This window comes from Cardiocondyla obscurior, linkage group LG02 (genome assembly GCF_019399895.1).
Source record: "Cardiocondyla obscurior isolate alpha-2009 linkage group LG02, Cobs3.1, whole genome shotgun sequence".
NCBI classification, from domain to species: Eukaryota; Metazoa; Arthropoda; class Insecta; order Hymenoptera; family Formicidae; genus Cardiocondyla; species Cardiocondyla obscurior.
The window spans coordinates 4413792-4427074 of NC_091865.1; the positions used below are offsets into that span (position 1 = coordinate 4413792).

The 13283-nt window shown below is 30.8% G+C and overlaps 2 protein-coding genes across 2 annotated transcripts; both read right to left on the bottom strand.

Annotated features, from left to right (window-relative positions):
• Positions 1-481: 481 nt before the first annotated feature.
• LOC139109792 (glucose dehydrogenase [FAD, quinone]) lies at positions 482-6905 on the bottom strand. Its single transcript, XM_070669126.1, has 3 exons — positions 4458-6905; positions 3598-3781; positions 482-3439 (listed from the first exon to the last, which is right to left on the bottom strand). The coding sequence occupies exons 1-3, from the start codon at positions 4872-4874 to the stop codon at positions 2127-2129; spliced, it is 1914 nt and encodes a 637-aa protein (XP_070525227.1). The 5' UTR covers positions 4875-6905; the 3' UTR covers positions 482-2126.
• Positions 6906-7353: 448 nt separating this feature from the next.
• LOC139109783 (glucose dehydrogenase [FAD, quinone]-like) lies at positions 7354-12535 on the bottom strand. The gene is made up of 2 exons (XM_070669115.1): positions 12407-12535; positions 7354-9521 (listed from the first exon to the last, which is right to left on the bottom strand). Exon 2 carries the CDS (start codon positions 9502-9504, stop codon positions 7618-7620), a length of 1887 nt encoding a protein of 628 aa, XP_070525216.1. The 5' UTR covers positions 9505-9521; positions 12407-12535; the 3' UTR covers positions 7354-7617.
• Positions 12536-13283: the final 748 nt, after the last annotated feature.

Below are 13283 nucleotides of genomic sequence, written 5' to 3' on the forward strand. Positions count from 1 at the left end.
ACTTTATTACTAACTCTATATGTGTACTCTTTTTTGTCAGAACAAAAAGTTTCAATACTAAACCGATAAACCTATAAACTTACAACATGCCGATATATCTGCTCTTGCAGTACCATTAAACCGATTACGCAAAAAATTTTACAAGTAAAATTAACTTTTATTTCTTAAATAACATGGTTTGTTCAAGAACGCTCAGTTTCGAATTATATTTTAAATTTAAAAGTACATGGAAAAGAAGACAAGAAACTTTCGTCTAAATTACCGCAAATGCATTTTTTAAAATTTACATTTTAATCTCACAATAGAAATTGAACAGACTTAGGATTTAAGAGAACTTTCTCTTTTAATCAAACTTCTCTATATTTTTTCTTTTTACTTAAAGAAAAAAAAATTTTAATGCAAATGCGCTTTTTTACTTAAAAAAAATTTTTTTAACAAGTGTAAAAAAATTGATAAATTTATCGAATTTTAGTAAGTTTTAAATTTATTAGCTTTGTGTGATGCTAATTAATTTAATTCTGTGTATAGTTGTACATTGTAGGCTCTATGTACCTCGTACATGTCGCAAAATTAATTTAATAATAGATATTAAATGCGCATTAACTTTAGTCGTTTATTTTATAATAATACATTATCACTTTTCATCGATATCGTCAAAAGTTTAATATAATAAAAATTCCGATACGTACACGGACGTGAAAATGTGTACACTTTCACCCAAGGTTACACAATATTACTCCAGCATATTGGATCTTTCTATAGGTGAGTCGATAAAAAGTTGATTGCAACAGAGCCGAAATTGCGGTAGGTTGTGGCATACGGTATATTATCATATTGGAGAACAAGCGCGACGGTTCTGACGCAATTGCAGATTAGTTCCGGCTGATGCATCTTACGCGATGTAGCTGGCAGAGAAAACTCTCACATCAGTTTTTTATCTCAGAAAAAGTAAATCACGCAACTTTATTATTTATATCCGGATACGTGCGTTTCACTGTGTATTCGCTGTTATAATAAAAAAATTATGTGTTTTATATTATTTTTGCGTTTACTGCTACAACTGTTTGGATACAAATAAGCAAGTCCAGTTTTTTTACATTACACGCATTTGTATTTTCTACAATTTATCTTTCAGATAAATCATAAGATAAATAACTAATCACATTTCAACGTTTTTAAATTAGAAATACGATGACTACGCGAGTTTCGAGAAATCAATTTAGGAAAAAGATTGTCAATAACATTATTTACATAAAAATTTTTATCTTTAATAACAATCTCTTAAATATCAATACTTTATTTAACAGTGAAACACAATCGGATGTTTATCTTAGTTAACATCTTTTCTTATATGAAATGATACAACTCGCCGACACGATTTCTGGCACAATTATGGCAAATTTCATACGTAATATTGATGTGTATTTATTTATCCTTTCAATTGTTTCTATGTAAGTATCTAAGATTTAATTGTGTAAATATTTCGAAATCTTTAGTTACAAAGTAATAACAGTTTTAAGCAATAAAATTTTAACTCGACAGGTACATATAAGTACATACTTGTTTTACTCAAAAAGAAATTTTTATAAGGCACTGTTACAACTTGTTTCCGTCGAAATAAGTATAGAAAAAAATAAGTTAAAATGCAGAGAAACGTACATCTTATGTTAAATAATTGAATCTTTTAATCAATCTACTGCAAAAAAGTGTTCTTTTTTTTAAGTCTTTTTTTGAACACATTTTTATAAATAATAGACAAACTGGATGAGCTAAATAAAGTAAAAAAGTACAAATGAAATAGTTTGGCTGCTATTACGTTACGATAACGTAAGTGTGTATGAATACGCAAATTACATTTTCAAATTCTTTGTATATGTGCGTGCGTGTTCGAATTTTGTACAAGAAAAATTTTTATTTTGCAAATATTGTTTATGATTACAAGTAACATTCGTATTCTTTATTGTTTTCCGCTTTTTTCCTACGAACTATTTTAGATCTTAGATGTGAGGCTGATTCCTTTCTCGTGAAAACACGCAATTAACTAAAGTTGTTATTTGATCCAACTTTCCATTTATCAGTACATCTCTATATTACACTGCACGTGTATTACACAATCAATTAACGTGTCAAGAAATAGCGACAGTCACATTGTTTCTCTTGAAGCGAGACGATTGTATCCACCTGGCCTTTATCATATCGGCGCCCTTCTCGGCGATCATTATCACAGGTGCATTGATGTTACCACTTGTGATGGTCGGCATTATGGACGCGTCAATCACTCGTAAGCCGTCAACTCCATAAACTCTCAGCTCCGGATTGACGACTGCCATCGGATCACTAGAGGGGCCCATCTTGGCTGTACAGCTCATGTGGTAAATCGTCATAGTGTACTGCCTCACCAGGCAGTTCCAGTACTCGTCAGTATAAAGTGGAAGATGTTTGCAGTTAGGCAGTGGTTTATTATGAAACCTGGCACCAAATCTTCTCATACTGCTGGTCTCGCCAAAAGCGATGGCCGCTTTAACACCCTCGCGAAGCACCGCCACGTCTTCTGGATGAGTGAGATAGTTATGATAGAGCAACGGGTAATCTAGAGGATTTTTGGATTTTAATCTGAGGTAACCGCGCGATTTGGGCCTTAATATCATCGGAAACACCCCGAAGACGTCTTGGTTGTTAATTTTACTGAACACTTCGTTGTAAAATTCGTTGGTTAAGCCATGAGCGTTTTTTACGTAGCTACCGCCATCGGAATTTGTTGACGAAGACGTCAACATAAATTCGATGTCGGGCCAATCATCAGATTGGTTAGCATACTTGGTAGAAATAAAACCAACCGCTTCGAGACCAACATTGGATGTTAAAGGGCCGTCCTCGGTGACGGCATATCTCAGCGCCGAATTAATATTTACCATCCGATTCATCACAATACTGATTTGGTAATCTATTGGGAAAACTAGTCCGCCAATCGCTATGTGATCCTGTAAGTTTTGTCCAACACCAGGTGAGTCTTCAATCACGGGAATTCCCAATTGTTCTAAATGTGCGCGTGGGCCTATTCCAGAAAGCATTAACAATTGTGGACTGTTAATAGCGCCGGCTGAGAGTATTATTTCTTTCTTTGCGAACACTACTTCCATTTGACCATCCCTAATGAATTCTACTCCGTACGCTCTTTTATTTTTTGGATGTATCAGCACGCGCGTTACGTGAGACCACAAAGACAAATGAAAATTTTTCCTGAGTTGAATTGGTCGCACAAATGCCTTAGCGGCGCTACACCTTGTCCCACGTCGCATTGTGAATTGGAAGAAGGCGAAGCCAGTTTGTTGCTCGCCATTGACGTCACAAATATCGTAACCCATTTCTTCTCCAGCCTGAAGAAATGCCACTCCCAACGGGGTGAGATACGGACTGTCTTGCACAGTCAGGTATCCTCCTTCCAAAAACAGATAAGCAATTGAGTATCAATAAAATTAATTTTATTATAGGCATATGCACTGCAAGCCGTAAAGATACCATAGAACTTTCTTGTCTAATAATGCACACAACGATCAATGTAAGGTGCATAAAGTAAATATAAAATGACTTACAAACCTGTTGCATGGTATTTTGTATTGCGTGCCAAATACGGATTTCTTTGGTCCTGAGATTTTTTGAAGTACGGCAGTACGTCTTTATAACTCCAGCCAGGATTTCCAAAACTCTCCCATTGATCGAAATCACGACGGTTTCCGCGAACATACAACATCGTGTTTAAAACGCTAGAACCTCCGAGTACCTGAAATGTTTCAAAAGATTACAAAAATAATTCGAAATAAAACATTTAATTAGCAACATTTAATTAAGCGTACAAATTAATTAACGTTATTTTTCTTTATATGTAATTAAAAAAACTTAGAATTTTTTAAATAATTGCTTAATAAATCTACGCGACAAAGGGCAATAAACATTGTAACACAGATGTTATACAAGACAACAGTAAATGTTTCATATATTCAGTAGCAGCGATAGAAAAATTACTTTCACTCTAGTTTCGATTATGCTATGCGTGTACGTTTACTTCCCGACACTTCACAATACAGCAATAACTAAAATGTTTTTCTGGCTGACAATTAACGCTGTTATAATTATTAATTAATACTTTGTTACATTTGAATTGCACTCAATCGACATCTCCTGAATAAATTAATACCATGGTGTGATATCAATATATAAAAATTTGCTAATTATAATGTAGATCAATATATGTAAATTGTTTAAAAGTAATAATTTAAAATATTATAAAAATGTTAGTTTTCTTATTTTAACATTTTTCAACAATTTTCTTTCTTTTGCGGGAACATTTTGGTTTTTTTTTCATACATATATCGAGTTTACTTGTAAATAAAATTGTCATTGCCATATCTATTAATTACATTCTACATTTTCTTTATAGTAAATGTAGTATTATATACCTTGCCTCTAGTCCAACAGCAGCGGCGATCGATCATCGCCTGACAGGCCGTGTCTTGCGGCTGTGTACGATATTTCCAATCGACTTTACTTTTGTGCAAATACAACGAGAGTATTGGCACGTCGGTTATCTCGGTCTCGTGACCTCCAGCTTCTAACAAGAGCACGGTCCATTCAGGATTTTCAGTCAATCTGTTGGCGAGCACGCTACCGGCGCTACCGCCGCCAACCACAATAAAATCATATTGTTTTTTCAGTTGCTTTGTCACGCGTGGATGATTTTCTGGATCCATAAGATCGTAATTGAAGTACGCAAGCACAGCAATAAGCACTGGAATTATAGTAATCTTGCCAATACCGATGCCAAAAAGAACAGTGGCTGTTTTCATAGCTGCGCCAACTGCCGTCACAACACCCATCTCTTGCTCTGATTATGCCTTCTTAATAAATAATAATGATATGACTGTTTAAAACTTATTTTCCGCTTCTTCGTGTCTGAATCTTTGACCGAGACCGTATTTTGTAGAAACCACTTTTTACGTATATAACAAATAATTATTTTTTACCTTATTGTTTATCTCATTCGCGACTTCATAGCTTTCAATTACAATCGTGCGTGATTATGAATCAGATTGTAATCATTAAAAAATTCAGAAAACATATGTTAAACCAAAATTGTCTAACAATATACCAATTAAAAAATTATCATAAGTTATGGGCATGAAGTAAAAGTCGTCAGGGCAAAAGTTTTTCTTTAAAATTTTATACAAGAATCTGAAAAAAAAAGAATTATTTTTTTTATTTAATAAAATATTTATTCTTCGATAACGACAAAGCTCACAACTACGTTGTAAAAAATTTGTTTTTGCTTTTTTTAAACATATTTTCTAATACATACATTTTTTTACTGATTAAATTTTTCTAATAAACTTTATATATATCCATTTTTGTAATTAAGTATTTTTTAAATAAAGTACCTTATTTTCTTACAACTTCGTTTGGTTGTTGCGACAGAGATATTCAAGGATGATCTCTCGTGAAACCAAATTTACAAATTGTGCAATTGGTTTTTGCATAATGGACAAAATTTCGAAATAACATTTATGTAGGACACTTTTAATTAATATTTTTTCTAAGTAATTTTTAATCTAATAATAAATAATTCAAACAAATAATGTAAGCGTATATTTATGCTTATATGCATATACATATATGTGTGCACGTTATGCATACATATTAGTTACAAATATTATTTACAAAAACTTTTTTTTAATTATTACTTTTTGAATTTGTTATTTAAACCTAAATTTATTTTTAAATTATAAAAAATCTATAAATTTATTTATATATAAATTCTTTATACATAATTTTTTAATTTTAGGTTATTTCAATTTGTTTTGCACGCAGAAGTATAAAAAAATAAACATTAATTTTTTTAATTTATAATTTATACTTAATCATGTATTATTAAAATTTGTTTTAATATAAAAACTAAATTAGAATTAAATGTTTTGTTATGTATTTCTAAAACCTAATTTTTTTATATTATAAAACTGTTATTTATGATGTTTGTAAAATTTAATACAAAATATCGGTTTTAATATAAATTTTTTTGTTTTAAATACAAGTAAATTATAAAAAATTAAATTTGATTATTTTCTGATTAGTATCGAATGTAAAATCTTACATATCAATACACAAATTCCATAATTGCACTTTTTACTTTAAATGTGCTATTTTAAATTTTATATATAACTTACGAAATGGAACGTGATGCAATGAAAGAAGTCAATTGATTTTCTTTCTCCAGCAAAAGTAACATTATTTTTCATCGTGGCACTAATATAATATAAAAATATTTTGATTAAAAGGGAACATCACTGATGCACGTGGGATTGAAACGTTGTAGCACTATAGAGCAGTTTGACGTGGCGGAGAAAGCGAGAGACTGAGACTTTAAGCACTATGTTAGTCGTATAAACCAACATGAAGACTTACCACTACCTTCTGCAACCTTTCTCATATCCTTGTTTCACAAGATGCACGATTAAACGTAAACTTGAATGTTGAAATTAATGTACAAATAACAAAATATTTAGCTTAAGATAGAATAAAGCGCAGAATAAATTTCATATTTTACGATATACGTACATCGATACTTGTCCATAGTAAATAATATTTAATTTATGTATATAAATTTATTTGTTTATAATTTATATTTATTTGTAGTAAATTAGCTGTAAATAAACTAATTAATTTATACGCTTGAATATACATATACATATACAAAATTGTATTAAAATTGTAATAAATTAAATGTAAAGTTATATAAAACTATATATTAAACAGTTTGTTGAACATTTTGAGTTAAATACAAACCAAAATAGTTATCCAGCTTTTATATTTTGTAAAATTTTAGTGCAAAAGCACTAAACTAATGTTTAACATCAATATTTTGCTTCTGTTTTCTACTTTTTATTTTCTAAAGTGAATTGATTTGGGAAATGAGTAATTCATTTACAGACACTTGCTTATGCGTGCAACGCGGAAAGTTACTTTCGCCGAATAATTTTGAAATATTCCGGAAATTTTCAAAAACTTCTATTTTTATTGAATTTAAAAATATGTTCATTATACCTTATTTCTCTATTATAATACTCTGTACGTATTGTATGTGTATACAATATACGTTTAAAATCTTTGAGAAAATTCAGATAAAAACTTATATTAATGAAATTAATTGTATTATATTATAATTATTTATATATTGTATTATATTAGATTTATTATATTCAACGTTATAAAAATGTTAACAACGTTATGTATTTTATCATTCAATATTATCTTAAAACGAAAGAGAAAATCAAGAAATTATATTTTCATAAATATTAAAACATATACAATACAATATGAATACTTTTAATAAAAATAGCAAAATATAAATTTGATTGTAATAAATTTCAATTAATTAATTTACACCCTACTATCATAATACACTATTATTTTTCAAGTATTGATAGTAACTTTGTTACCTTGATAATATAATCATAAAGTAAGAACATAAGTTTTGTTATTAGTATGCATCCTATTCGGAAAGAGAAAAAAATAAACGTTATCAATAAATTCTATGTTAAACGTAACCTAAAAAAATAGATTTTGGTTTCACAATTCGTCCTTATCTTCCGTAACCTCCCACTCCGCTTTAATGAAATCTGCACCTTTCTCAGCTATCATTATTGTCGGTGCATTCGTATTTCCGCCGGTAATCGTTGGCATGATAGATGCATCGATGACCCTTAACCCTTGAATTCCGTTAACTTTTAATTGAGAATCCACAACAGCCGTTGGGTCGCCTTGAGGACCCATTTTTGCTGTTCCAACAGGATGAAAAATCGTGGATGCCGTATGTTTTAGATTGCACTTCCAATACTCTTCGGAATCAGGTTCGGTATGACGGCAACCAACAATGTCTAAGTGACGCAGGCGCACGTCGTGTCGTTTGAATGTCTCGGTGTTAATCATTTCTTTTAAAAAATCCAAAGACTTCATCATTGTGTCTAAATCTTTTTGCACAGAGAAGTAATTGGCGAATATTTGAACGGGATCTGCCGGATTTTTGCTACGTAAATATATCTCTCCTACGCTTTCTGGTTTTAACAAGATTGGCAAAAATTCGATCATATCGGCTTCCATTAGGATATTTGTTATCTCTTGTGCTATGTCCTGACCCATGTTAAGGCCTTTTAAGTACTGGGCCACTGTCGGTATATGCCATTGCGGTATGTGACCATTGATAATTTGTATATCAGGATATTTGGCAGTCGGATCGTGCACGTTAATAAAACCCATTAAATCGAATCCGCCAACACTTGCTAGAGGTCCACGATTATGAATTAAGTACTCGTAAGCTATGTCAAGAAGAAACGTGGATGCGGGTGGTGTTGCATTTTGATTTTTGAAGGTTAAGTACAACCCGAACCACGTGACATGGTCTTGAAGATTTTTACCAACTGGTAAATCAACGACTTTGGATATTCCCATATCACGTAAATGCTTCTCGGGGCCAATACCTGAGAGCATCAAAATTTGTGGAGTGGCAATGCTGCCAGCTGATAAAATTACTTCTTTTGAGGCTTTTACATCAATTGACGTGCCATTCTTTAAAGTTACTCGTACTCCGACTGCCCGAGTACCGTCCAAGAGAATTGCGTCGGCTCGAGTCGATTTCATTATATAGAGATTACTCCTATTCTTAATCGGCGACAAGTAAGCTTTCGAAGCACTCACTCTGTGACCATTATCCAAGGTTCCTTGAGCTAAACCATATCCGATGAATTTGTCACCATTAATCGTGTCTAATATGGGCACTCCCATCTCGCTCGCGGCATTCAGAATCATTTTCTGCACTTCTGGTTGGCTATAATTGTAAGGCCTAATCTTTAAAGGTCCACCATGGCCGCAGTACTTGCTTCTCCACTTGTCACTATGTCCATCACCACAGCTTTGTGACTTCTTGAAGTACGGCAAAACTTGGTCATAGCTCCAGTTTTCGTTGCCCAGCCGATGCCATTCGTTGTAATCCTCCTCGCTACCGTAAATGTAGAGCATGGCATTTAGCGTTGAACTTCCACCGAGAGCTTTGCCTTTTGACCACTTGCACACTTTGTTTTTGTGTCCGTGACAGGCGAGTTTCTCAGGTTCTATATCGTAAGCATAGTCCTCCGGCGTTTGTAACTGCGAAAGAAATGCTCCAGGAACTTCGCTGAGTAACGATGGATCCTCACCTGCTTCAACTAGCAATACTTTCCAGCGCTCTATTTCGGTCAGACGATTGGCCAATACGGACCCGGCGCTTCCGCCGCCCACAATTACAAAGTCAAATTCTTTGTTAGAGGGAGAACTAGCGATCTCTTCAGAACAATCTGGAGGATAAATTTCGTAACTCATGTTACATTGCGCCGTTAAAAGCGTTTGTATTAGATGTACAAAGATATTCGTAGGTGTTCCACTGGCCGCAAGATTTACAGCGTTACTCAAACACGTCTCCATGTTCAGCCACTTTAAAGCTGTTAAAAAACATATGAACATATTTAATAAACTGACTATATCGGAAAGCGACGGAAATATAATTTAAGAATCCAAATAAAATGAACAAATGCAGTTAATATACGCTTTTATGTTAAATAAAATCATCGATTTTCTCGTTGTATAGTCTTGTGTGCAATACTTTTCAAATTTTGTCATCATATTTTGAAATATACTAGACATTTTTGCTGGAACTTTATATAATAAATGTAACACGTATTACACTTGTTATATAAGCCAACATATCAAGAGACGCAGTAGCGTCTCGCGTTAAGTGTACGTACAGCGAAACCTTCGCATATAATTTACCCGAAACCTTGATTTGGCGACAGCTGAGATTTCACAATCTCAATAACAGCTGAAATGATTGAGTTTTAAGTAGACTCTTTAAAAAACTTGGAGTCAATTTTGTTAAAAGTGTTTTCACTTTTGCTCTGCATTGTCTATAAGATGAGATATAAAAATACGAAATCGAACATGTAAGATTTTCTATTAAGAAACGTCGTCGTCATTATAGTCATTAATATTATTATTGTTGACCGGAAGGTAAAGGAGATTTACTCTTTTCGTTTTCGCGCCGCTATGAGGCGCAGATTCGATGTTCTACATTTATCCACTACGTTTAGTGACAGGTATAGTAATAGCAACTTTCACATTAAGATACGTCTTACGGTCATCGTCGTTATCCACGGACCGGCGATTACAACATTTGTTTGCAGTGACGGCAGTTAGCGTACGTAAACGCAAACAAATCACAAAAATATTATGGTAAAAAAAATTTTTGTATGATTATCAATCGATGATTTAGGCCTCCTGTGCGATTTACGTTACGTGTGAAAATCGAACATTTCAGATTTTACATTGTTATATCTTAGTTCCTAAACAACGTAAATTAAAAATAAAGTACTTTAATTATACAGATCAAACCCAATTTTTTTATTGAACACATAAAGGGGGAAGCCCATTTAGTGCGAAATAAAAAGAATAATTAAAAAAAATTTTTTTTTAAAAAACTATTTCTCATGTGAACAAAAACTTTTTCTACTGATAAAGTGACTTTTTATCTTTACAAAAATTATTTTTATATAACATTAAGTGGATGTCAAGACGAGTTCTGCGTATTTCCGGTAAAAGCGCTTTTTATTTGGCGTGCAGTCTAGCGCCTACTGTGGTCAATAAAAAAAAAAAAAAAAAACAGAACGGTTTTTTGTAGGTAATAGTATCGCGCACCGAATAAACCTAAATTTATATTAATTATAATTTTTTTAGGGAAGTTATGCAACTTAAAAAAACAAAACCCATTTTTTTCAACTTTGACCTATAAAATAAATATTAAAAATAAACTTTTTTTATTAATTATTTAGATTTATTTAATAAACAATTTTGTCCTTTACATTAAAAAAAATTAAGTTAATTGGTCGTATACTTTTTGAGTTATCTTGCACGCCAATGTTAAAAACATAGTTTTGAGAAAAACACGTTTAAAGCGCACCGGGATACCTACCTACCTGCCTTACGTGCAACTGTAAAACCGGTTGTAGAACCGTTAATACTTCAAATTTCAATCTATAACTTTAGAAACATATTTTTGAAGGAAATTTATGAAAATCGATTTATAAAAAAAAATTGATTTTTTGACCTTGTTAAATGAGCTCCCTTACAGTTTGATTGGGTTAATCGTTATTAATGTTATAATAACTACAAAATATGTGATATTTATTTGGTATAAAATTAACATTAAGAAAATAAGTAAAAGAAAAGCATCAAGTGTACACATAGTGAATATATTGTATATAATAATTGTTTTAATATGTTCATAAAAAAAAAAATTATTTTTACAAAAATAATGATATTAAATGAAAGTGTCAACTCTAAATCAATCCGTAAAAAATTACTTTCATTAAAATAAGACTTCTCTTAAAAAATAGTAGTATAAAATAGTAATATAAATTACTAATTGTTAGTAAAATTATAAAATTAATAAACACCAAATTGATATACAAAAAGTTGAAGCGCACGAATGTCTGAAGTCTGAATTCAATCTAAGCGCATCAAATTTTAATCTTAGTCTAAGAAAAATTAACTTTAGTTAAAACTCGTACATTCAAATTAACGCATTTACATTTTTTTACATTTTAATTTTTATCTATGTATTTAGTTACATTGATTTGTTGCTTTACTGTCACATTTTCACACACTGTCACACAACAATTTTTATTATTTTTATTTTAAAAACGTTAATACTTTTATTTCAACAAGATTTATTTAATTTTTAAATTTTTTATTTATAAATTAGAAAAAAAATTAATTTGTAACACAATACTTTCAATTATTAACTTCTCTACATTCAAACTTAAATCGTTTAAAAACATTTTTTGTAGGTTTCTCATAAACTATCTTGCTTGAATTATATGTTGTAAATAAAATCTTGTTCACTGTCGAACTCACATCTTACAAATTGCGTAATAGATCAATTATATTATTAACATATCACCAAGGACAGTAAAATAGTGTTTTTACACACTTGACATGTTTTTTTGAAACTGTACACATACAATCAAATGTAGTACAAAATTCAAACAGATTTTACTAATTATAATTACATCATAAATTTTTATCATTTACGATACATCAAGCATAAAAATAAATTTAATAAAAATGAATAGCACAAATTTTGTTCCTATAATAGTTATTTAACCAATATGTATTGGTTAAATAACTATTATAGGAACAAAATTTTATATTCGATTTTAATGTCACGTGTTGTGGGTACGATATATAGATATGTGTGAATGCTTACATATAATTTTTTTAATGTATTATATAAGATGTTACAAACAAATGAGAGACAAAATGCGGAACTTACCGAGATAAAATGTAGCAGCAACTGCTCGACGCAAACTGAAGTGTTTTACTCTGCAACGTCTGTATCTCCCTCCATTAAATATCCACTACCTTTGCCATTTGTTTTATTTTTATCTTTTTTTATTTTTCTTTGTTTTGTTTTTCTTTTTGCTATCTTATTTTTAAAACTATTTAAAAAACTAGTGATAATTATTTAAAAGTTAAAAATTTTCTATTTTCTATTTTTTATTTATTATCTAAATATATATATTATTATAATTATAAATAATAAATATATGTAATATATATATATATATATATATATATATATATATATATATATATATGTATGTATAATTAATATATTTGGATTACAACAATAATCATTAAGATACGAAGCACTCATGACACTCTGTAATGCAGTACGGATACAGCACAGATAAGACCCCACCACGAATGGAATCGAAGAATTGAGAAATGTTTTGTCTCGGGAAGAAAAACTCACTACGTATCAACCATATTGTAAAGACATTAAAGACAAATATATCTTTTGTTATAACCGTTTTTATTCTGTTTTTATATTCTCTGCACAAGTTTTTTATTTAACTCCATTTCCAACAGATTTCAAATCGTACTGGCTGTGTTACGCAGATAATTCTGCATCATACATATCACAATTTTAACATATAGGGTGTCCCATTTTATAATTTTCAATTAAATATTTCGGTATAACGTTGTTTTACAAAAAACTGTTTTATACAAAAGTTGTATATTTTGCAGGGAGACGTTCGATGGTAACCTTGACTTTGACTTTAAGGTCAAATTTGCAAGTTATTTAAAGATAAACTTTAAAGTTCTAAATAAAAATTTTAAGTTTTTATTAAAGATTCTATTTTACC

What these genes read in the sequence shown, in the direction of transcription:
- LOC139109792 (XM_070669126.1), bottom strand. Translation starts at nt 4,874, where the DNA reads ATGGGTGTTGTGACGGCAGTTGGCGCAGCTATGAAAACAGCCACTGTT. An exon ending in GCTGTTGGACTAGAGGCAAG is followed by an intron (nt 3,782 to 4,457) that starts GTATATAATACT and finishes GAAACATTTCAG; the next exon opens with GTACTCGGAGGTTCTAGCGT. An exon ending in TACAAAATACCATGCAACAG is followed by an intron (nt 3,440 to 3,597) that starts GTTTGTAAGTCA and finishes TGTTTTTGGAAG; the next exon opens with GAGGATACCTGACTGTGCAA.
- LOC139109783 (XM_070669115.1), bottom strand. Translation starts at nt 9,504, where the DNA reads ATGGAGACGTGTTTGAGTAACGCTGTAAATCTTGCGGCCAGTGGAACA.